Source organism: Spea bombifrons, chromosome 4 (assembly GCF_027358695.1).
Source record: "Spea bombifrons isolate aSpeBom1 chromosome 4, aSpeBom1.2.pri, whole genome shotgun sequence".
Taxonomy (NCBI): domain Eukaryota; kingdom Metazoa; phylum Chordata; class Amphibia; order Anura; family Pelobatidae; genus Spea; species Spea bombifrons.
This window is the reverse complement of record NC_071090.1, coordinates 286,578-312,866: the sequence shown is the minus strand read 5'-3', so window position 1 is coordinate 312,866 and position 26,289 is coordinate 286,578. Positions and strand designations below refer to the sequence as shown.

General features: G+C 44.5%; 2 protein-coding genes across 2 annotated transcripts in view; one reads left to right on the top strand and one right to left on the bottom strand.

The window, feature by feature from the left end:
• Window positions 1-318: 318 nt before the first annotated feature.
• PLCZ1 (phospholipase C zeta 1) lies at window positions 319-14,554 on the top strand. Its single transcript, XM_053462003.1, has 14 exons — window positions 319-375; window positions 461-607; window positions 1,442-1,555; window positions 2,376-2,607; window positions 5,763-5,964; window positions 7,950-8,094; window positions 8,423-8,572; window positions 9,028-9,252; window positions 11,236-11,392; window positions 11,606-11,722; window positions 11,865-12,037; window positions 12,835-12,967; window positions 13,767-13,916; window positions 14,424-14,554. Exons 1-14 carry the CDS (start codon window positions 319-321, stop codon window positions 14,504-14,506), a joined length of 2,085 nt encoding a protein of 694 aa, XP_053317978.1. The 3' UTR covers window positions 14,507-14,554.
• A 1,460-nt stretch (window positions 14,555-16,014) lies between these two features.
• The window catches only part of PIK3C2G (phosphatidylinositol-4-phosphate 3-kinase catalytic subunit type 2 gamma), a 29,740-nt gene continuing 19,465 nt past the window's right edge, over window positions 16,015-26,289 (bottom strand). The window contains exons 23-31 of the mRNA XM_053461999.1: window positions 25,611-25,741; window positions 24,526-24,695; window positions 23,808-23,964; window positions 23,402-23,511; window positions 22,649-22,814; window positions 18,870-18,936; window positions 16,724-16,809; window positions 16,520-16,630; window positions 16,015-16,170 (exon numbers count right to left, since the gene is read on the bottom strand). Of these exons, the coding sequence (XP_053317974.1) occupies window positions 16,015-16,170; window positions 16,520-16,630; window positions 16,724-16,809; window positions 18,870-18,936; window positions 22,649-22,814; window positions 23,402-23,511; window positions 23,808-23,964; window positions 24,526-24,695; window positions 25,611-25,741 (1,154 nt within the window). The remainder of the gene's footprint in view (window positions 16,171-16,519; window positions 16,631-16,723; window positions 16,810-18,869; window positions 18,937-22,648; window positions 22,815-23,401; window positions 23,512-23,807; window positions 23,965-24,525; window positions 24,696-25,610; window positions 25,742-26,289) is intronic.

Sequence of the window (26,289 nt, the reverse complement as noted above, 5' to 3'; positions counted from 1 at the left end):
CTTCGTTCACTGACCCACGTGACGTCATGTTCTACTGACGTGTTGGCACAATACGCCGGCTGCCACGTTCCGTGTTCTATTCACCGACAGCCCGGGTCTTGGGTTCCCACAGTATCCTCCGCCCGCGTGTGTTACAGTAAAGTGCCCCAGGGGGTAGATATTACACGTGAGACGTCTTATGGCTGAGCGCTCCCTAATTTATATATCGGGTGGATCGATGCGGCCGGCGTCCTCGGTAATTCCTCTGCTAACCGAGAGGGAAAATCTTTAGCCCCTGAAACGAGACGAGCTGCGATCTGCTAATGTGATTTTAATTGGATGGAGATTTCGACAAGGACGCTGATCGGATATAAAGCAGATATTAAAGTGTTAATGGTAAATAAACTGGTATTTGCAGTGCGTGTTACCGGAATAGAGACCCCCGGATCTGGACACGTATTCACACGGCCCGGGGTTCTAGATCACTGGCACCGGAGACACTTGCAAAGACCTAGAACCGCAGGATACGTTAACGGATCCCGGAGATAGCCCACAAAGAGGCCGTTCTTTTGGTTCCGCCGTGGAGCGGCCATTTGATTCGTGGCCCAAATCCAGATACTGGCCCCACGTGGGTTACAGAGATCACACGTTTAGTACATACTGACACGTGAAATACACACCGAGGGTCTGCGGTGCCTGAACCCTGGAGATGGAGAGACCCTAAATAACCAGAACCCGGATCTCCCACCTGCAATAAAGAAATCCCTAAAAATAATCAAACTGATAACCGGCGGATCAAACGCCTGGCGGGAGAGTCTAGGATTTTTCTATAATGTTTTTCTGGCTCTCTACTCACCGGTTAGAACGTGGAGTGTTGGTGACATACCTGATGATGTCATAATCTCACTCATCGCATTGACAAGCAGGGAAGGGGCATTGTAGGGAGGCAAACACCTGCGGACACATTACGTGACCTAATGCCAGCCAAGCATAGACAACATGGATGAGGAATATCCTTTCATTGGTTACATGATAGCAGCCAAAGAATGTGCAGACCGGCCCCCAGCGGCCCCCGTCTAGTCCCCCGTTTCTCCTGCTGTAAAGACTCAAACCTTAATCAGTCGTTGGTCTTGTCTTAGATTCAGGAGCCGTATGTCTATCCCATGCATGTTTAATACCCTCACTGTATTACCCTCTACCTCCTCTGCTGGGAGGCTGTTCCACTTACCCACCACCCTCTCTGTAAAGTAAAACTTCCTTCCATTCCATCTCTGACCCTCTAGTGTTATATTCTGGGTTTTGGGGTCAGCGGGGGGGGGCTCAGACTGTTTGGGGGGTGGGCTTTGGGGGGTGCGTTTGGATACAAAGCATTTGGTTTGAGGCAAATATGGGATAATTTAACCCTAGGTCTCCCGGACAGTGACAATCATTTCTTTAACATGTATTCTCCACGTGGTTGGAGGCCACAATTCAACAAGAAATCCAAGGGGGAGAAATTCCCTTCGAAAAGCTGCTGGAAATATTCCAAAAACTGAAGGTCCCGGTCGACGTGATTCACGCGAAATGCGTCTTCAAGGTGAGGAACGCGGGGTCTGCAGATTATTACGCTTTATATCTCGCTGGTTTCATTCATTAATAACCGGATTCATTAACCGCAATCATTGAAAGTCACCGGAGAGACCCAAATCTTTATAAAATAACACAAAAAACGTTTTCATTCTCTCGATAATCCCCGAAAGACATCGTTTATACGGTAAAATATGTCGTATTTTCAGAGAATACGTTAAATTCCAGTATTTGCCTAGAATTTGGGTCTGAATGTAAAATAAGATCCAGTCTTGGACGTAACGTTTGTAACTGGGGCGGAAAATGTCGCCGAGCAGGTCATGTGACGGAAATGACCACCCAGAGCGGGAAGGGGAGTGCGGCACGGATTACAGATTCAGGGATTAGCAGTGGGACTGCACCCCCATTTACAGCTATCATAACACATACCTGCCATGCGTCCCTCTATAGGAAGGAAAGTCCCTCTAACCACACCCTCAGTGCCCGTCAGCTTGCGCTGTTTGGCGGTTTGGTAACGGCGTGATTAGAGAGTACGTCTCCTCCATCACAGCCGCTAACGGGGCCCCCAGTTCTTGATTTTAGTTCTGTTTTTAGGGGATATAACGTTAATAAAATCATGTTTCATGCTTAGAGCGCAAGCTCTGTGGGGCAGGGGCCTCCTTTATGATGTAATTATTGCTATTGTAAAACAATCATGTCTGCAGACCCCTCGTATGTATTATATAACCGCGCTTACTGTGCCCCCCTTTATTATACCGTAAAGTGCCGAGTACATCTGTAAATAAATAAAAGTATCGCTCGGAATTCATCAATATTTTATACCTCGACAGGCAGCGGATCACGGTAAATGCGGACTGATCGGCGCAGAGGGATTTAAGTCCATTTACAAAGCTTTCATCCGCCGCCCGGAGCTGCTGGACCTGTTTAACCGTCTCAGTGCTGGCCAGCAAATCCTCCCGGCTAACAATCTCCTGGACTTCATGCGCGGAGAGCAGTACGAGGTCAGCGTGAGCGAGCAGAACGCCGTGGAGCTGATCGAGAAATACGAGCCGGTTATCGAGGGTATGAGCCACATATACCGTATGTTTCTATAACATGTAATATATGTAATAATAATGCAATAATAATAACAATAATAACAACTTAATAATCTAATCACAAAGTAACAATATAATAGCAACTAAAAACATATTTATTTCCCAACATTCCCTACAACTCATCGAGAAATACGAGCCGGTTATCAAAGGTATGCGTTATATGTAACTTTATAGATATATATATATATAATCTCTATAACACAGTAATATATGTAATAATAATGCAATAATAATAATAACAATAATAACAATTTAATAATCAAATCATAATGTAACAATATAATAGCAACTAAAAACATATTTATTTCCCAACATTCCCTACAACTCATCGAGAAATACGAGCCGCTTATCGAGGGTATGCGTTATATGTAACTTTATATATATATATTATATAATCTCTATAACACAGTAATATATGTAATAATAATGCAATAATAATAATTTAATAATCTAATCATAATGTAACAATATAATAGCAACTAAAAACATATTTATTTCCCAACATTCCCTACAACGCATCGAGAAATACGAGCCGGTTATCGAGGGTATGCGTTATATGTAACTTTATATATATATATTATATAATCTCTATAACACAGTAATATATGTAATAATAATGCAATAATAATAACAATAATAACAATTTAATAATCTAATCATAATGTAACAATATAATAGTAACTAAAAACATATTTATTTCCCAACATTCCCTACAACGCATCGAGAAATACGAGCCGGTTATCGAGGGTATGCGTTATATGTAACTTTATATATATATATATATATATATATAATCTCTATAACACAGTAATATATGTAATAATAATGCAATAATAATAACTTAATAATCTAATGACAATGTAACAATATAATAGCAACTAAAAACATATTTATTTCCCAACATTCCCTACAACGCATCGAGAAATACGAGCCGGTTATCGAGGGTATGCGTTATATGTAACTTTATATATATATATATATATTATATAATCTCTATAACACAGTAATATATGTAATAATAATAACAATAATAACAACTTAATAATCTAATCATAATGTAACAATATAATAGTAACTAAAAACATATTTATTTCCCAACATTCCCTACAACTCATCGAGAAATACGAGCCGGTTATCGAGGGTATGCGTTATATGTAACTTTATAGATATAAATATATATATATTATATAATCTCTATAACACAGTAATATATGTAATAATAATAACAATAATAACAACTTAATAATCTAATCACAATGTAACAATATAATAGCAACTAAAAACATATTTATTTCCCAACATTCCCTACAACGCATCGAGAAATACGAGCCGGTTATCAAAGGTATGCGTTATATGTAGCTTTACATATATATATATTATATAATCTCTATAACACAGTAATATATGTAATAATAATGCAATAATAATAACAATAATAACAACTTAATAATCTAATCATAATGTAACAATATAATAGTAACTAAAAACATATTTATTTCCCAACATTCCCTACAACTCATCGAGAAATACGAGCCGCTTATCAAGGGTATGCGTTATATGTAACTTTATATATATATATTATATAATCTCTATAACACAGTAATATATGTAATAATAATAACAATAATAATAACAATAATAACAATTTAATAATCTAATCACAATGTAACAATATAATAGTAACTAAAAACATATTTATTTCCCAACATTCCCTACAACTCATCGAGAAATACGAGCCGGGTATCGAGGGTATGCGTTATATGTAACTTTATAGATATAAATATATATATATTATATAATCTCTATAACACAGTAATATATGTAATAATAATAACAATAATAACAACTTAATAATCTAATCATAATGTAACAATATAATAGTAACTAAAAACATATTTATTTCCCAACATTCCCTACAACGCATCGAGAAATACGAGCCGGTTATCGAGGGTATGCGTTATATGTAACTTTATATATATATATTATATAATCTCTATAACACAGTAATATATGTAATAATAATGCAATAATAATAACTTAATAATCTAATCATAATGTAACAATATAATAGTAACTAAAAACATATTTATTTCCCAACATTCCCTACAACGCATCGAGAAATACGAGCCGGTTATCAAAGGTATGCTTTATATGTAACTTTATATATATATATATTATATAATCTCTATAACACAGTAATATATGTAATAATAATGCAATAATAATAACAATAATAACAACTTAATAATCTAATCATAATGTGACAATATAATAGTAACTAAAAACATATTTATTTCCCAACATTCCCTACAACGCATCGAGAAATACGAGCCGGTTATCAAAGGTATGCGTTATATGTAACTTTATATATATATATATATATATATAATCTCTATAACACAGTGATATATGTAATAATAATGCAATAATAATAATAACAATAATAACAACTTAATAATCTAATCATAATGTAACAATATAATAGTAACTAAAAACATATTTATTTCCCAACATTCCCTACAACTCATCGAGAAATACGAGCCGCTTATCGAGGGTATGCGTTATATGTAACTTTATATATATATATTATATAATCTCTATAACACAGTAATATATGTAATAATAATGCAATAATAATAACTTAATAATCTAATCATAATGTAACAATATAATAGTAACTAAAAACATATTTATTTCCCAACATTCCCTACAACGCATCGAGAAATACGAGCCGGTTATCGAGGGTATGAGCCACATATATGTTTCTATAACACAGTAATATATTTAATAAAAATAACAATAATAATAACTTAATAATCTTATAATAATGTAACAATACTCTGCGGACCTGGGAGAGGACGCCGCGTTACTCTTTCACCAGTTAGTAAATCTCTCCCTGAGTGCTTCCTTATCGCTCCTCGTAATAAGATATGAGGGGCCCTAATTGGACACAGATACCCCAACATGCCCCCCCCGCGCGTCCGTCTGAGCACCCGCTCCACTTTAATTCACCACTTTGTAGAGTTAGCAAACGGCAGATCTCCCCTTATATCGGAGTGGCAGTGAGCCGCTCCGCCGCGTGTCTCGCACTTTCCTTTCACGAATTGCGTGTCCTTTTAGCCCAGAGAACGCGCTCCATGACCTTCGAGGGATTCGCGAGGTTCCTGAATTCGGCAGATAGCGGGATATTCCGGAGGGACTGCGCGCGGATTTACCAGGACATGCGCCTGCCGCTCAGCGATTACTTCATCTCCACGTCACACAACACGTACCTGATCGCCGACCAGCTGGTGGGGCAGAGTCACCTGTGGGGTTACGGGAGGTCAGTGCTTTCCGGTTTCATATCGAATCTTATATACAGGATTCACGCCGACAGGGTCCATTCCTTTTACACCTTAAGGCGTGATTTTTACATGTAACGTGATTCATTCCACGCGTCGCAGAGCAGTGCGGCCAGAAAACGGACAGAATGCGGCAGGAAAAGCTTTATGTATAAATGACATTAGAATGTAAAGATCCATAGCGTGCAGCTTTCTCCATGACGTGCACATGTTACACGCGTGGAGCCGTTTGGCAGATATGTATGTTTGTCAGTATGTAATATGTTTGGCAGATAACGTGCTATATGTTTAGCAGATAGCATGTAATATGTTTGGCAGATAGTATGTAATTTGTTTGGCAGATAACGTGCTATATGTTTAGCAGATAGCATGTAATATGTTTGGCAGATAGCTTGTTATATGTTTGGCAGATAGCATGTAATATGTTTGTCAGATAGTGTGTTATATGTTTGTCAGATAGTATGTAATATGTTTGGCAGATAGCGTGTAATATGTTTGGCAGATAGCATGTTATATATTTGGCAGATAGTGTGTAATATGTTTGGCAGATAGTATGTTGTATGTTTGTCAGATAACATGTAATATGTTTGGCAGATAGCATCTAATATGTTTGGCAGATAGTATGTTGTATGTTTGTCAGATAACATGTAACATTTTGTCAGATAACATTTGTCAGATAGTGTGTAATATGTTTGGCAGTTAGTGTGTTATATGTTTGTCAGATAGTATGTAATATGTTTGGCAGATAGCGTGTAATATGTTTGGCAGATAGCGTGTTATATATTTGGCAGATAGTGTGTAATATGTTTGGCAGATAGTATGTTGTATGTTTGTCAGATAACATGTAATATGTTTGGCAGATAGCATGTTATATATTTGGCAGCTATTGTGTAATATGTTTGGCAGATAGTGTGTTATATGTTTGTCAGATAGTATGTAATATGTTTGGCAGATAGCGTGTAATATGTTTGGCAGATAGCATGTTATATATTTGGCAGATAGTGTGTAATATGTTTGGCAGATAGTATGTTGTATGTTTGTCAGATAACATGTAATATGTTTGGCAGATAGTATGTTGTATGTTTGCCAGATACTGTGTAATATGTTTGGCAGATAGCGTGTTATATGTTTGGCTAATAGCGTGTTATATGTTTGGCAGATCGAGTGTTATATGTTTGGCAGATAGGGGGCAGGACCTGTAATCAATCACTTTAAGAGAGAAATAGTTTTACAAGTGAGACTGCCACAGGTCGTGGCAACCTTTTTACCCCAAAAACTTCCCTGTCACCTGAGGAATACCGCCCCCCTGTAACCATGCAGCAATACTCCCCCCGATGTAAACATGTAGCAATACTCCCCCCTCGTGTAAACATGTAGCAATACTCCCTCTAGTGTAAGCATGTAGCAATAACCCCCCCCCTTGGTGTCAACATGTAGCAATACTCCCCCCTCGTGTAAACATGTAGCAGTACTCCCCCTGTTGTAAACATGTAGCAATACTCCTCCTAGTGTAAACATGTAGCAATACTCCCCCTGGTGTAAACATGTAGCAATACTCCCCCTGGTGTAAACATGTAGCAATACTCCCCATGTTGTAAACATGTAGCAATACTCCCTCTAGTGTAAGCATGTAGCAATACCCCCCATGTGTAAACATGTAGCAATACTCCCCCTGTTGTAAACATGTAGCAATACTCGGAATACTCCAATCATTTGGGGGTCATGCACATCAGACGTGGACAAGGCCAACACTGGTATCACCAGCTGCGGAATCTCTGCTGCCCCCTACTGAGCAGAGTCACAAATAGCAACAAAAGTCTGAAAATCCTGTAACTTCTTCATTCTTCTTGGAACACGTTTTGTAGGAGGATAATTGGATTTGTGCATGTTTTTGGGGGTATTCTGGGTGCTTTGCACGGCGACCCCCGGCCTGTAGATCTAAGCTGCCATGTTTCTACGTGTTTAGTGCTCTGCTGAGAGGCTGCCGGTGTCTGGAGATTGATTGCTGGGACGGTCTGGACGGGGAGCCGGTGGTCTATCACGGACACACTCTAACCAGCAAACTATTGTTCAAAACCGTCATCTACGTCATAGAGAAATACGCCTTTGTGGTAGGTACATTAAGGGGTTAATACCGCGTAAGGCTTTACAATAAGCGGAGTTCTAACGTAATTTTGAGCCACGTATGTCTCGCCTTGCGTGCAATTAGTAATTTCATTAATTTATCAAATCACGAGGATAAATTTACTTCCGTAAAATATTGTAATTTATTTTAGAATTGAATGCGTTTAATTTGAGCTCCTCCCTGAACGCGTCATGAAAGTAGATTATTTCCGGGTCTTTGATGGCGTTATTTCCCCCTTTATATTTTAAGAGGTTGATTACATGTAATAGAACACGCATGACACGTTCTGTATCCTGTGATCCTTGTTCTCACAGGCGTCTCATTACCCCGTGGTGCTGTCCCTGGAGAATCACTGCTCCCCTGTGCAGCAGGAGACGATGGCGCAACATCTAAAGAGTTTTCTTGGGGACAAACTGCTCACCATGGCAACCGGAAACGCCCCCGACAGACTGCCGTCCCCCGAGGTACCAGGATTGGGATTTACAAATTAATATTACAGAGGAAGTAATAACTCCAACCATCGCGCTCATCATCTGAACCCCTCACATAGACAGAAATACCCAGGATAACGCACTTTAATGACGTGGCTATTAGGGGGCCGATGGTGACGTCAGTTTCTTAATGCCCTCAGGGGTATTTATATTACAGTGAGGGTGACAAATACCCTGTGTTATCGCAGCTCATGTCACAATTCAATGGCTGCATTAAAGCACTTTAGTATTTTGACACCAGTGGTGTAATCAGTTAACCCTTCCTGTTCCTTACACCACAGCAGAGGAAGGTAACGAGGCCCTTATTGTTGTAATTTAGTATTTAGGCAGAGATGTCACCAGGAGAAAATCTGCATTAATCAACAGCAGCTTCTAATTAAACATCTTCTCCTAACTGATTCCTTCATCGATATTTTATTCATTCGCAGGAACTTAAATTTAAAATTCTGATAAAGAATAAGAAGATCGGCTCGCTGCAGGACGCTGCCCTCACCTACGGGACGAACAAACATGGCCGGGTCGGGGAATACATAGAAGCGGCTGACGATGACAACGATGACGCCGAAGAGACTCCATGGAAAGGCCAGAAAATGACTCAGTCACTGAAAGTAAAGCTTCTGAACACACAAAAACGGTCAAAACCCAAACCAAAGGTGAGTTTTCCATGATTAACCTTCCATTCTGCACTCAGTCCATTGTGGGCTCCATCGTTTATAACACCCCTCTGCCATGACCTGAGACACATCACCCACCCTCTGCTCTGACCTGAGACACATCACCCATCCCTCTGCCCTGACCTGAGACACATCACCCATCCCTCTGTCCTGACATGAGACACATCACCCGTCCCTCTGCCCTGACCTGAGACACATCACCCATCCCTCTGCCCTGACCTGAGACACATCACCCATCCCTCTGCCCTGACCTGAGACACATCACCCATCCCTCTGCCCTGACCTGAGACACACCACCCGTCCCTCTGCCCTGACCTGAGACACATCACCCCTCCCTCTGTCCTGACCTGAGACACATCACCCATCCCTCTGCCCTGACCTGAGACACATCACCCATCCCTCTGCCCTGACCTGAGACACATCACCCATCCCTCTGCCCTGACCTGAGACACATCACCCATCCCTCTGCCCTGACCTGAGACACATCACCCATCCCTCTGCCCTGACCTGAGACACATCACCCATCCCTCTGCCCTGACCTGAGACACATCACCCATCCCTCTGCCCTGACCTGAGACACATCACCCATCCCTCTGCCCTGACCTGAGACACATCACCCATCCCTCTGCCCTGACCTGAGACACATCACCCGTCCCTCTGCCCTGACCTGAGACACATCACCCCTCCCTCTGTCCTGACCTGAGACACATCACCCATCCCTCTGCCCTGACCTGAGACACATCACCCATCCCTCTGCCCTGACCTGAGACACACCACCCGTCCCTCTGCCCTGACCTGAGACACATCACCCCTCCCTCTGTCCTGACATGAGACACATCACCCATCCCTCTGCCCTGACCTGAGACACATCACCAGTCCCTCTGCCCTGACCTGAGACACATCACCCATCCCTCTGCCCTGACCTGAGACACACCACCCGTCCCTCTGCCCTGACCTGAGACACATCACCCCTCCCTCTGTCCTGACATGAGACACATCACCCGTCCCTCTGCCCTGACCTGAGACACATCACCAGTCCCTCTGCCCTGACCTGAGACACATCACCCATCCCTCTGCCCTGACCTGAGACAGATCACCCATCCCTCTGTCCTGACATGAGACAGATCACCCATCCCTCTGCCCTGACCTGAGACACATCACCCGTCCCTCTGCCCTGACCTGAGACACATCACCCGTCCCTCTGCCCTGACCTGAGACACATCACCCATCCCTCTGCCCTGACCTGAGACACATCACCCATCCCTCTGCCCTGACCTGAGACACATCACCCGTCCCTCTGCCCTGACCTGAGACACATCACCCCTCCCTCTGCCCTGACCTGAGACACATCACCCATCCCTCTGCCCTGACCTGAGACACATCACCCGTCCCTCTGCCCTGACCACTGGCTATTCAGTATTTCTATCACTTTTCAGGGAATCCTCTTGTCTTGGACAATATTCTGCATTTTCTGAATGATTGTTGTATAGAACGTGATCTAGAAATACTGAAATGGTTTAAAAACACTTGTTCTGGGCAGTGCAGCAGTTTGTCGTCAGACGTTATTCCTCCCCACGCAGTCTTTAATCATCCGGACATTTTAATTCCATCAGCTGGATGTAAATTAAATTCTTCCCAAATCCTAAATAAATCAGTGATTAAAATAACGGCGAGTGCGAGAATGTTTGCAGAAAAAGAATATAAAGCTGAGATTCCCCCAATCTGCGCTGCTATTTTTAGTTTTCACAGAAATTGTTATTATTATTATTATTTGTTATTATTATTATATAGATTTTATATATATAAATATATTATACGCTATTATATAAGTTATATATAGTATAGTCACACATTCGTTATAGGAATGATTGTGTGACTCGGTTGCAGTACTTGGATTGAAGACTTTGGCCCCCGAGGGCCGCCTGTGCTGATAAATGAAACACTTTATTCCTGTTTGTACAGCTGGAGAAGGTGACTCTGGCTCTGGAACTCTCAGATCTTGTCATTTATATGAAATCAGTCAAATTCAAAAGTTTCGCTCACTCGAGATGTCATCAGGAGTTCTATGAAAATAATTCCATAGCGGAGGATGTGGCGGAGCGGCTGGCGAGACAGTCAGGTATCATTTCATGGAAGAACGCATGCGCGGGATACCCATGGGCAGCCAGCTCCAGCTTACGGGGGCTATCTGGGGGGTTTAACGAGTGGAGCACTTTCCTGCCATTGAATATATACATGGTACATGATACGGGGTATAGCGCTCGGCTGGGTAATAACATGTATATCACGCTAGCAGATAACGGTCTCACCGCCTTCATCGATTTATTTGCAGCCGAAGAATTTATTTCTCACAACATGAAATTCATCACCAGGATCTACCCCAAAGCAACGAGGACGTCGTCCTCCAACCCGAACCCGCAGACGTTCTGGAACGTGGGTTGCCAGATGGGTGAGACCTGCGCATGTTCTGTCCGTTTCGTTTAATGTCTGATGCGTGGGGGCCGCCGCTTATCGTTGGAAGCCTTTAAATGTCACCAAGGGGGGTTCTGTAATCCCCCTTATAACAGAAATCCCCATAAATGCTTTTCTAGTGGCGCTGAATTATCAGACGGCCGGGACTCCCATGGATCTGCAGGACGGGAAATTCCTGGACAATGGAGGCTGCGGATACGTTCTAAAGCCGGGGTTCCTGCGGAAAGAAAAACTCGCGTTCACCTTAGATCGCCCGCCGCCGAACCGTCGCCCGATCGCCCTGTCCATTCAGGTGAGACCCAATTAGAAAATGCCAGAGAATTCATCTGGATTTAGTTCGCTGGACTTCATTTTATTAGAATAGACAGAAATTCATAACAAGCCGAGTGTAAAAGACAAAATTCAATTAAAATATCAAAAAATGACATTAATTACAATGCAAATATTGGAAGCCCAAAGCGATTTATCCGGGAATTTAGGGGGTCTGTAAATTGCTCCCCCGTGTCGCTAGGAGCCGTTCTTTTAGATAAACTGAGAGGTTTTATTGGATGTCAACTAAAAACTGACAGGCGGTCGGGGAGGTCGAGAAAATGATAATTTTTTCAGCTTTTTCTATATAACACGCGTGTAACGTGACCGTAAAGTTATTATACAAATATATATATTAGATCTAGTTTCTCCAATGCGCATCAGTCTTCTTACAGACGACGCGGGGAAAGGTTTCCAGGAGGAGGTGGAAAACGTTTCATTTATATCGGGAGAAACGCGTCTTCCATTTATATATATAGATTATATATGTGACGATGTATATGATCATCCGATCGAGCGGCATTCTGATTCCTAGATTATCGCAGCACTTTATGGGAAGCCAGTATTGGTAGAGACATTGCACCCATCTGCAGGATGATGGGAATTGAATTCATACTAGGCACTCCTCCAACATAGTGGGAATTGTAGTCACACTACAGGCAGATTTCCACGGTAAGAGGAATCGTAGTCATACAGCATGCATGTCTCTGGGATGCTTGGAATTATAGTTGTACTACTAGTGGGAATGGCAGTCATGGCCAGGTTTGCCTTTTTTTGCAGATAATCAGTGGGTTTCTGCTGCCCCCGAGCAGCCTGTCTGTGGGTAACACGGCCGACCCCGTGGTGTCAGTCGAATTGTTCGGAGTCCCGGCTGATCAGTCCAAGAAACAGACGCAGGTCACAAAGAGCAACGGTCAGTTATATTAAATATGATGTCTCTATACCCGTATCCCCTATAGATATCTATACAGTATATGCCTCCAGTCATCGGGCCGGCAGGGGTATCACCTATAACCCCAAACGACACTTGGATGGGATCGGCGCTCCGCTCGCCGCGCGGGACCGCAACTGATTCAAAGAGATATTCTATCTGCCCCGGGGGCAACTCTGCTCGAGGCTTCTTTAGGGCAACACTAAACCCAGACCATAAGAACCGGATCTGCCGGACACCAAGGGGACCAACTGGGTTCCATGACTGGTGTGAGAAGCCTCTGCCTAGAAGGCCGAGCTCCAGTAAATGCTCCCCGGCCCCCGGGGCATCTGCTGCTCTCACCGTCTGATCCCTTCTATATAAATACGTGTTTCTATATAATTCTCCTCCTTTATAAATCCCTTTTATAAATGATTTACGTCTTGGAGGCAAGTCGCCCGGCCCCGGCCGATCCCGATAGATCCTGATATATAAATAATGAACGTTCCTGAGATAAGTCAATTCTCATAGACGTAGAAAACCATTTGGGGCCAGAAACAGATATATTTTTCACAGACAATCCAGACGTGGCAAACGTTTCATTCCAGCCGCATATTAAAGCTAGGAATCCAAATAAAGCCAATCCCTCCGGGAATCGGGTGTCACATGACGTCCAAAATACGGCATTTCTTGGGAAGATAACCAGAATTCTGGATCAAACCCATCGAAATGATGTCATAGAAGAACAATGATTCCCGCGCGTTCCGCGTTAACGTCTCATCATCTTTCTCTCTGTTCTCAGCCTTTAACCCTCGCTGGAACCAGCCTCTGACCTTCACCGTCCACGTCCCGGAGCTGGCGCTGGTGCGATTCTGCGTAGAGGATCAGATGGCGTTTCTGTCCAACCAGTTCCTCGGCCAGTACACCCTGCCGCTAACGTGCATTAATAAAGGTAACGATCGGGTAGCGATAGACGCGCATGCACAGCTTCTGACATTTCTTTTTATTTCCACGCATTTAAAATGGCTTTTTCTAAACCAAACCTTCCCGAAACTTCATTAACGCCTGCGCGATCTCGGTGCTCGAACATAAAACTAATTGCTCTCTGCGAGGAAGCCGACAGATTAAATCAAAGCCTAACGACGTGGAGAGGGAGCCCACCTTTCCGATACGTTTATTTATTAAGCTGTGTATCAGCCGCCGGCACCAAACTCCTGAATACAGTCCCAGCATAGAGTCCGATGAGATGGAATTAAACGATAACGATCCGTAGCAATCATAGGGATAGTCCGCTACTGATGGCGTGAGAAGCCCCCCGGCCGGTGGCAAGTCATTTGGTAAAAGACCCCAGCGGTGCAGAAAGAGATTTTCTTTAGAGATTTACCCGCCCCCCAATCGCATCGGCACGTTTTACATGTTACTTTAATCCCGTATATCTAACACTCTCCTCGCCTTACAGGTTACCGCAACGTTCCTCTTCTCAATAAGAACGGCCAAAGCCTCGTTCCCGCGTCTTTGTTTGTCCACGTTTGGTACCACTGACCCCCGGGAGCCGGATCCGTCCCCCAATAAAGCAGCAAATGGAGAAAAGACTTTGAAGGCCTGTTTTCTAAAACCAAATCCAGAATTTACGCTGCGATTATTTGCTGCGTTTCTGAGTAAAGCTATTTCCACGCGCGGTCGGTAAGTTGCCCCCCCCAGCGCCAGAGCCAGACAGATAGCTCGGATGGGGGGGTTCCTGATTACTAACGAGGTCCAATGACTCCTCGTCATGAAATCGGCTTGAGAGCCGTGGCGGGAATCTCTCCGGGTTCTGCTTTGATCCATTATTTGGAACGGATGAGCCGGGCATTGATCAGGTTCCACCGGAATCTACGGGTGAAGATCGGCTTCCCGAGGGCCCCAGGTCACTGACTTCAATCCCGGGGAGGAGCAGCTTTTTGGTCACGCCCCAGCCCTGCCCAAGCCCCACCCACTGCTGCCTACTTCCCGCCCCTTCATGGTATAGCTGCAGCTAGCCCCTCCTTATTTATAGCTAGCCCTGCCCCTTGCCACACCCCATTCCTGTCTCAGTAGAGGGGGGTGCTGACCGTCCAGCTCACGCAGATGAAGCAGAACTTTTATGGCGATTCTTGGGGATTAAGTTAATTTATTCTCTGCGCTTTAACCAGATGATGTCTGTTTACACATTGATTCCCGTCAATTACCACCGCACCTTCCCCCAAACTATCCGTCGGGGCAGATAGACCTGGAAGCCTGCGCGGTATCGGAATCTCCGCTGTAAGCCCAGGAACCTCTCGCCATCCTCAGTTTAATTAAGGTCAACCGCCTGCAATACGCCGAGCGGCTTCTGCCAGCGACACGTTCCCGGTTATATCAGCGCTAATTAGTTTCTTCGGACGCCAGCTTGCGGTTTGTGTTCTGCCGTTTGATATAAACATACAATATTTCTACAAACCGAGCCAAAACTTCTATTCCTCAAATTATTTCACGGACGATGAAGTGAAAACAATCAGGGCTGCCCCGCTCCTGCGCGACACGTTCCCGGGCATGCGCGTCATTTTCACGCACATTCTAAACAATAACTTCCCGTGGAGTTTTCATACATTTACAGAAGCGACGCAGAGACGTTCAAATTCAAACATTCATCTAAAAAATGAAGCCTTTTGTTTATTACATTTTTGGGGTTAATGGTGAAGTCGCTGGGGGGGGGTATATTACTGTAAACAGCGCTGGGGGGTTATATCACTGTATACAGTGCTGGGGGGTTATATTACAGTATACAGTGCTGGGGGTTATATTACTGTATACAGTGCTGGGGGTTATATTACTGTATACAGCGCTGGGGGGTTATATCACTGTATACAGTGCTGGGGGGTTATATTACTGTATACAGCGCTGGGGGTTATATTACTGTAAACAGCGCTGGGGGGTTATATTACTGTATACAGCGCTGGGGGGTTATATTACTGTATATAGCGCTGGGGGTTATTATTGTATACAGCGCTGGGGGGGTTATATTACTGTATACAGTGCTGGGGGGGGTTATATTACTGTATACAGCTCTGGAGGGATAAAGGGCACCAGGTGTCTTCGTTGAATGGGACGGCATCCAGCGGGATGTTGGCTGCGGCTACAATCGCCTCTCTGCTCCTCACCAGCAGCGTTAGGACGTATCGCCGATTCTGATCCACAAAAAATTTTACCTGAAAAGGAAATAAAAAAAAAAAAAATTTGTTTCAAGGATTTCTCTTTGTTTTTTTCTCGCTATATAAAAGAACTCTTTTACCAACGTGTTCCCGGCGCATTACCAACGTGTTCCCAGCGCGTTACCAACGTGTTACCAACATGTTACCAGCGCGTAAATGTGCTTATGAAGTACATGAGAACGAGATGGAGCTCGAGGCACAAACCGTCAGAGGCGGAATAAATCATATTATTAATTTCAGTCGTTCATCTGAGTCGCTGCATGAAAATGAAGCCATAATTTGCCGAAACCCTTCGCTCTCCCCCGTTTCCAGGGTAATTATGGCCGCCGCCGCCGCTCGCACTCACTATTTCATTGAAGAAGAGAGCCGAGGATCTGGAAAAGGAGTTCACTTTTTTCACTTGGGTTGCGTGCAGATCGGACACGAGCGAAATCTCCATACTGGCTGCGGGTAAATTCTGGGGAGGAAAAAGAATGCGAGACAAATCCGGATAATTCAGTAAAAATGAATAATAAAGCGGATTTTCCGTATTAATCAGATTTGGACTCACGATATTCCTCAGATGCTGGACGAGAATCGATAACTCCGGCTCCTTGAACGAAAGTCGCAGCTGCACCCCGGGTCTCGAATCAAAAGCTGAGAAATAGATTTAAGAAACACGTTACCTCTATAACACGGGAGAAACACGTTACCTCTATAACACGGGAGAATCACGTTACCTCTATAACACGGGAGAAACACGTTACCTCTATAACACGGGAGAATCACGTTATCTCTATAACACGGGAGAATCACGTTACCTCTATAACATGGGAGAAACACGTTATCGCTATAACACGGGAGAAGCACGTTATCGCTATAACACGGGAGAAGCACGTTATCGCTATAACACGGGAGAAACACGCTATCGCTATAAACACGGGAGAAGCACGCTATCGCTATAACACGGGAGAAACACGTTACCTCTATAACATGGGAGAAACACGTTATCGCTATAACACGGGAGAAGCACGTTATCGCTATAACACGGGAGAAACACGTTATCGCTATAACACGGGAGAAACACGCTATCGCTATAACACGGGAGAAACATGTTATCGCTATAACACGGGAGAAACACGCTATCGCTATAAACACGGGAGAAACACGTTATCGCTATCAGACGGGAGTAACACGGGATAAACACTTTATCTCTATACACGGGAGAAAGGGGGTCAGAGCACAAAGGTCACCCCACAAAACCCCAATGCTGAATGGGGTCTGTGTTTCACGCACACTCAGTTATGTCTCTTTTTATATACAGGCGTCTGTGTTTCACGCACACTCGGTTATGTCTCTTTTTATACACAGGGGTCTGTGTTTCACGCACACTCGGTTATGTCTCTTTTTATATACAGGCGTCTGAATTTCACGCACACTCGGTTATGTATCTTGTTATATAAAGGGGTCTGTGTTTCACGCACACTCGGTTATGTCTCTTTTTATATACAGGCGTCTGTATTTCACGCACACTCGGTTATGTATCTTGTTATATAAAGGGGTCTGTGTTTCACGCACACTCGGTTATGTCTCTTTTTATATACAGGCGTCTGAATTTCACGCACACTCGGTTATGTATCTTGTTATATAAAGAGGTCTGTGTTTCACGCACACTCGGTTATGTCTCTTTTTATATACAGGCGTCTGTGTTTCACGCACACTCGGTTATGTCTCTTTTTATATACAGGCGTCTGAATTTCACGCACACTCGGTTATGTATCTTGTTATATAAAGGGGTCTGTGTTTCACGCACACTCGGTTATGTCTCTTTTTATATACAGGCGTCTGTATTTCACGCACACTCGGTTATGTATCTTGTTATATAAAGGGGTCTGTGTTTCACGCACACTCGGTTATGTCTCTTTTTATATACAGGCGTCTGAATTTCACGCACACTCGGTTATGTATCTTGTTATATAGAGGGGTCTGTGTTTCACGCACACTCGGTTATGTCCCTTTTTATATACAGGCGTCTGTGTTTCACGCACACTCGGTTATGTCTCTTTTTATACACAGGGGTCTGTGTTTCACGCACACTCGGTTATGTCCCTTTTTATATACAGGCGTCTGTATTTCACGCACACTCGGTTATGTATCTTGTTATATAAAGGGGTCTGTGTTTCACGCACACTCGGTTATGTCTCTTTTTATATACAGGCGTCTGTGTTTCACGCACACTCGGTTATGTCTCTTTTTATACACAGGGGTCTGTGTTTCACGCACACTCGGTTATGTATCTTGTTATATAAAGGGGTCTGTGTTTCACGCACACTCGGTTATGTCTCTTTTTATATACAGGCGTCTGAATTTCACGCACACTCGGTTATGTATCTTGTTATATAGAGGGGTCTGTGTTTCACGCACACTCGGTTATGTCCCTTTTTATATACAGGCGTCTGTATTTCACGCACACTCTGTTATGTATCTTGTTATATAAAGGGGTCTGTGTTTCACGCACACTCGGTTATGTCCCTTTTTATATACAGGCGTCTGAATTTCACGCACACTCGGTTATGTATCTTGTTATATAGAGGGGTCTGTGTTTCACGCACACTCGGTTATGTCCCTTTTTATATACAGGCGTCTGTATTTCACGCACACTCGGTTATGTATCTATTTGTCACACAGGGCGTTTGAATAAAGCATTTCATTCTCACCTTGAAGAGATCTTCCATATTTCAGAGGGTGAGCTTTGTTGTCAGCTGTGATCAGAAATCCATCACTCTGCGTAGAAACAGAGAAGAAGCAGAAAACGTGTTATCTATTCCCAAAAAACATCACAAGCGACACAGACGCTCCACCGGGGCTTCTCCGCGGAAACAAAGAGAAATCATTGATGTGGAGGCAGAAAGACAAAGATGGCAGCAGCATCCACTGAACAGCACCCCACTAGGGCAGAGGGCAAATAAATGGGGGAATCGAAGGGTGGAATGGGGCAAACAGCTTGTTCCAGGGATGATGTCATCAGATAAAATGTGTTTCTCATACATCATAAGACTAAATGCCCTGAACCTCAGTAAAAGAGCCCGTTCCGGGTCAGAGTTGGTGCCCCGTATCGTATTATAACCTTCCGTTGGGGGGTTGGGGTATATTATTGGGGTGCAGGGTTTATGGGGCAAATTAATAAAGAAATGAGGGCAAGCTGTGATCTAAAATCAAAAGACTGCTCTTCACAGACGTCTGAATAATGTAACACGCTTTTAACGTACTTTTCCTGTGAATTCGCTCAACCAGCTGCTACTTGTGACCCAAAAACGCATTTAATGCACCTAAAAGTGGGCGACTAATGTCTCAAAACATTAAATGTAAGAAATAACAGAAAAATCCCACGTTACGCCGAATGTGACTGAATGTTCCACTTTTAGCTTTACTTTCACTGAAGGCCTAGTGGGATCTTCTATCTGCCGTGACCAGCGACACAGAGCCCAGTAACTGAAGCTTCCAGCCGGGTCACGTACGGCCTGCGAACCACAAAGAGTGTGACCGGCAGAGACCCTCGGGAGGTAAGTTTCAGGGTCACGGTGGTCGGGTCAGATAGGAGTCCTTGGATCGGGCCCAGAACTCGGCTTGAATCACACAAGTGTTGATCTGCCTAGTTGCAGACAGCTGTCTGCTATAGCCTTAGACTTCTTAGGTGCCATCTATAGACACCGAACCAGTAGAAGTAGGGAGTCTGTGAATGGGCTCAAGGCCGCAGACTGGGGCAGACGGCAACGGAATCTACTGAACTGAGGTCATAAGAGGACTTATCAAAGGATATTTCAAACGAGAAAGATAATGAGGAACAGGGCAGTAAAAAAGGGCAAATCGTCCAGCGATCCAAAACCATCTACAAGTGTCAAGGACAGGAGTGAAATCAGAGTCAGCGGCTTCTGACAACAAAGGGAGGAGAAGGAGAGCTACACCGACGATGGAAGAGAGATAGAGAGAGTGAATATATGTAGGATGTTAGCGTGAGTGTGTGAATGTATAGTGTTAGCACGTGTATGTGTGCCTACATGCCATTAGGATGTGTGCGATATATTTACCAATATAATGTATTCTTAATATGTTTACTAATATAATATTCACCAATATTTTAACCAATATAATGTGATATATTCCCAATTTAATATAATATATTATAATATAATATATTCCTTATATAATTTAGCAATATACTAACCAATATAACGCAATATATTTACCAATATAATATATTCCTAATATATTTACCAATATAATTTAATAGATTTCCAATATAATATATTGGAAATATATTTACTAATATTTTAATATAATGTAAAACATTTCCAAATATATTAACCAATATAATGTAATATATTCCCAATTCACTATGATATATTCCTAATATATTTACCAATATAATGCAATAGATTTCCAATAAAATATAATACATTAGTAATATTTAAATATAATTTCAGATACTTCCAAATATATTAACCAATATAATGTAATATATTCCCAATTTACTATAATATATTAAACAATATAATGTAATAGATTTCTAATATAATATATTCCCAATATATTTATTTTTGGTGTTAGCAGGTGTTAGTGAGATTGTGTGTTTTAGCACATGGTTTAGCGTGTATATTAAGGCGTGTGTGTGAGTTTCTGGTGTTAGAGTGTGTATGTATGTTGAAAGTTGGTGGTAGTGCATGGTGTTTGGACGAGTACAAGTAACATTCAACTGATATTTACAACTATTTCACCAAATTCTCCGAAATTTCACCCGGAAAGATTACAGAAATGATTTTCTGAATTTATTGTTTTCCAGATTTTAATAATAAATAATAATAATAATAATTTAATCATAATGTGTAAGAAATATAATGTTTTTTCCTGGAACAAAAGTGTGACGGAAGCCTCCATTACTGGGACCACTGGAGAGGCCTGACTGGCAGCCTCCTCCCTATTGACTATGGGCCCTGGGTTTGTAAAGACTTCTGTGGCTACCCCCGGCAGTATCATCTCATCAGCGGCTGAGGGGATTATCTCCGGCAGACAGCCAGGATCTGCCACCAGGGAGAGACCGCCATTCTTTCAATTTAATGTTGTATAAATCAGTCCCCCCCCCACCTATTGTATTGTTAATCTCGTTACTGCCCCTGTTGTCTCTGGGAGGCAGATTAAGGGGGTTGTTTGTGTCCCAATATCTTGTTTTTATGTTAATGTGCGTTTTGCTGGATATATCCAGCTCTGTGTGTGAGAAATAAATGAGTCTTCGTTTGGTTTTACCCTACACTGAGTCTCGGCGAGTGACTGGGGAACCGGGGAAAGTGTGGTGTCCCAGGCTAAGGGAGCAGAAGTCAGCGGAGGCAGTCGGTCGGACTAGCCAGCTCCGTGACAAAAAGTTACTAGGGTGTTAAGGTATTTAGGGCTCTGGGAGAGTAGCGTGTGTGTGTGTGTGTGTGTGTGTGTATGGTGTTAGAGTTAGCGTGTGTTATTTATGGGAGACGAATCCTACGGCTCACCGCCGGCAGTGTCCACGGGAGTATAATTAGAATTAATTACTATCAGGGATTAGAGTAAAACTGACTCGGGAGACCGAGCTTATACCCCAGCCCAAGGATTCATTAAAAGCAGCGAGCACAAGGACAGAATAGTTAATGAAGAAAGTCTCGACCCTCCACGTTAACGGCCTCCGAGGCAGGAACTGGAGAGAGAAGAGACGCGGCAGCAAACCCCGAAACTTCTTCCAGCAGACACTGAAAACAGGTCCCACGATATCAGTAAGAGGCAAATGCTATATAGAGCGATATAACACCTCGGGTTATATCGCCAGTTCATAGAGATCCATACATTTACGGAGACCGTATTCAATGCGGAGCACGAAGCTGTTTATACAAATCTTCACTCGCTCCAGAAAGTTGAATCTGGAGGGCGCAGGACGGCTGAGGACGCAGAGCGGCGAGACAGTCTGCAGTCTAAAGGGACGGAAATGTGCAAAGAATTCACGGGATCCTCCAAGAATCCTCGATGCGAGGAACATCGTATAACGCGGCTGCCGTGAACGCGCATCAGGTCATGCAGATTAAAGATGGCTGCCTCTGTATGGTGAGAGCAGAAAACATACGGAATCCACAGAGGAGACAGTAAGCGCTACCGAGTATCACAGAATTCTGCGGCTGGACAATATAGAGGATAACAGGAGCCAATAGACCGGGGGCCGGGGGGGCGACCCAGAAATCTTTATGCTTTGGCCTGGGACGGACTGGGATCTTTTTAATTTTAATTCCAATTGGTTGATTAATTCCAATGGTCTCCCCGCTCGAAGAGTTAAAGGTCCGTACAAGCGACTCTATTGGTCGTTCGTACGGACCTTTAACTCTTGGAGCGGGAGACCAGCGGTCTCCCCCGGTCGAATTGCCGCACCAAGATTTTAAAAGTCTGTGCGAGCGACTCTACTGGTCGCCAGGCACACAGTTCTTACCTTCGCTCGCAGTTTTCTTGGCTTTATTGCCCCTTTCAGGAACTTTTTGGGCTTCAGGATGGAGCGTTTGATCTGAGCCGCCGTATCGGAGACCGAGGAGTTTGCAAAGTTGTGGATAATGTAGTTTAACTGGACCGGCAAACACTCCAAACTCTCCTTTATCTTCCTGGATAAAAAACGATATCGATAATATATACCACATAAGGAGCAGGCGGGGGCCGCCAACATAAGAGCCGCATCCTTACATAAGGTGCAGACGGGGGCCGCAGACATAAGAGCCGCATCCTTACATAAGGTGCAGACGGGGGCCGCAGACATAAGAGCCGCGTCCTTACATAAGGTGCAGACGGGGGCCGCCAACATAAGAGCCGCGTCCTTACATAAAGCGCAGACGGGGGCCGCAGACATAAGAGCCGCATCCTTACATAAGGTGCAGACGGGGGCCGCAGACATAAGAGCCGCGTCCTTACATAAAGCGCAGACGGGGGCCGCAGACATAAGAGCCGCGTCCTTACATAAAGCGCAGACGGGGGCCGCAGACATAAGAGCCGCGTCCTTACATAAAGCGCAGACGGGGGCCGCAGACATAAGAGCCGCGTCCTTACATAAAGCGCAGACGGGGGCCGCAGACATAAGAGCCGCATGCTAACATAAGGCGCAGACGGGGGCCGCAGACACAAGAGCCGCGTCCTTACATTAAGCGCAGACGGGGGCCACGAACATAAGGCGCAGGCGGGGGATAGGCGTCCTTACTTGGTGAAGTAGCGGGTCGCCTCGAGGTCGGAGTCCTGCGGTCGCAGGTTATTCTGCACGTAGCTCAGGTCCTGCAGGTCGCGGAGTTCCGGTAACCCGGCCTGAAGCATCTGGAGAGGCAGCGCATGGACGGCTTCATTAATGAAATAATATTATATATAATATTGTTATAACACAGGCGGCTCCGCGTTATTGCGATTAAATGGGGTTTAAAACGTTTAACCCCTTCAGTAAAACCACGAGCTGCTAATTACACCCGGACTCGGGATAATCAATGATCCGCGATGCCAGAGACCATGCCTTTTCTGAAAGAATTGCCCTTTGGCGCGTCATGGGGGGCTTTCACCGGGGCAGCATTTACCCCCGCTCTGAGAATCTGCCCCTGCGGTGGGGTATCTGCACTCACCAGCTCCAGGAGGTTGATGAGTAAAGCGCTGTGTTTTCTGAGGATGGCGAACGCGCAGCAGCACAGATCCACGAACTCCCGGGAGCGGGGGGGGTCGCGGCCGCCGTCCGTGATAAAATATTCCATTTCCGGAGTGAAAATGAAAGGCGCTCGATCCCTGCCAAGAAACCCGAGATACCATCAGAGACCCCCGGAGCCCCCCGCTGCCCAATCACCGGGAGAATATCTTAAAAACCCCTTATCAATAAGAGCCGACTGCCTGCAGCGCACGAGCGACCAGCTGTCCGGGGGGCCGGGATCACGGAGCGCCGCCAGTCCCCCCCCCAAACTTTCAACAGAAGTCCCCACAACATTCAAAATGTATATGAAAGACACTGTGGGGGGGTAAAGGGGCTTCTGCGGCGAAGCTGGTTTCTCTCCCTCTGCTGGCCGGACCCTCATGTGAGGGGGGGGGGGGAATCGGGGACGTCCATTGCTTTTCATTTTAATTTGGAATTTTCCCATCAGGGTTACCGGCAGTCACCAGGGGCAGAGTCCTCAGGGGGGGCAGAGTCATGTGAACGACACTTCCCAGAATCCCCCTCTGCAGTCACAGATATAATCCCACGGGTAGGATTCTGAGCGGCCCCTGTCGGGGGTCTGAGTGATGGGAGTTGTGGAATTGGTCTATTTGCCCTTTCACGCTTTGTTTCACGTGGGGGCCGATCCCCCAACTCACCTCTTTATGCTCCCAAACTTCTGCGCATGACCCAAGAACTTCCCGAAGTCGATGTGGAACATGTGCCCGGCGTCGGTCACCATGATGTTGTCATTGTGTCTGTCGCAGACCCCCAGGAGGAAGGTGGCGACGCACCAACCTGCGCATGAATACAGAAAGTTCTCCGACGCCTGCAGAAGAGACAACGGAACGGCTTAGATTCAGGAGCTGTATGTCTGTCCCATGCATGTTTAATACCCTCACTGTGGTATCCTCTACCACTTCTGCTGGGAGGCTGTTCTAAAATTGAAACAATTTAGTAACTTTTGTTCCAGGAAAAACATTATATTTCTTACACATTATGATCAAATTATTATTTATTATTAAAATCTGGAAAACAATAAATTCATTTCTGTAATTTTTCCGGGTGAAGTTTCTGAGAATTTGGTGAAATCGTTGTAAATATCAGTTCAATGTTACTTTGCGCCCCCGTTTGACCTTCAGCTGCGTTAACACAATAAAGAGAGGCCTCGATGTGAGACGCGGCTGATTAGACGGCACGAGAAGCCAAATGACTTGATAAATGGAAATTGGATTTCTAATAAGAGCGTTAGATTAAAGCGGCGCCTGAATGCCATGGAAACCGTGGAGCCCCTGCCGGGGGGGAGGGGGGGATTAAAGCCCCTTCTGTGTCCTTCTTACTCCAGAAATGTCATTTCTGCCTTTCAGGTGACTTTTGGATCAGCCCGATTCTCTATACAGCGTGAAATACCCCCCCCGGGCAGTTTCCAACATGTGATGCCCGTGGCTGTGGCACGTGTAATACCGCCCCCGAGCTGTGGCACGTGTAATACCGCCCCCAAGCTGTGGCACGTGTAATACCGCCCCCGAGCTGTGGCACGTGTAATACCGCCCCCGAGCTGTGGCACGTGTAATACCGCCCCCGAGCTGTGGCACGTGTAATACCGCCCCCGAGCTGTGGCACGTGTAATACCGCCTCCGAGCTGTGGCACGTGTAATACCGCCCCCGAGCCGTGGCACGTGTAATACCTTCCCCGAGCTGTGGCACGTGTAATACCGCCCCCGAGCCATGGCACGTGTTATACCTTCCCCGAGCTGTCCGTGGGCTTCTCCGCAAACCACTTGTGTAACGTCCCTTCCTTAAGGGGGCTTAAAATGCCAAACTGCTTGTGGATTTTGGCGAGAGTCATGGAGTTGGGAACCATCTGAAGCAGTCCTAAAGGGTTAAAAGAAACGCATTAGAGACAGATATTTCTACCCAAAGTGATAAAAGAAAGTCTTCTCTTATAACATAATCAGACTGGGGAGGATACGATGTATTTGCTGGTCAGACTGGGGAGGATACGATGTATGGATTGGTCAGACTGGGGAGGATACGATGTATTTAATGGTCAGACTGGGGAGGATACAATGTATGGATTGGTCAGACTGGGGGGATACGATGTATTTACTGGTCAGACTGGGGAGGATACGATGTATTTACTGGTCAGACTGGGGAGGATACGATGTATTTACTGGTCAGACTGGGGAGGATACGATGTATGGATTGGTCAGACTGGAGAGGATACGATGTATTTAATGGTCAGACTGGGGAGGATACGATGTATTTAATGGTCAGACTGGGGAGGATACGATGTATTTAATGGTCAGACTGGGGAGGATACGATGTATGGATTGGTCAGACTGGGGGGATACGATGTATTTACTGGTCAGACTGGGGAGGGTACGATGTATGGATTGGTCAGACTGGGGGGGGTACGATGT

What these genes read in the sequence shown, in the direction of transcription:
- PLCZ1 (XM_053462003.1), top strand. Translation starts at nt 319, where the DNA reads ATGGAGATTTCGACAAGGACGCTGATCGGATATAAAGCAGATATTAAA. An exon ending in ATACGAGCCGGTTATCGAGG is followed by an intron (nt 2,608 to 5,762) that starts GTATGAGCCACA and finishes GTGTCCTTTTAG; the next exon opens with CCCAGAGAACGCGCTCCATG. An exon ending in GAACGTGGGTTGCCAGATGG is followed by an intron (nt 11,723 to 11,864) that starts GTGAGACCTGCG and finishes ATGCTTTTCTAG; the next exon opens with TGGCGCTGAATTATCAGACG.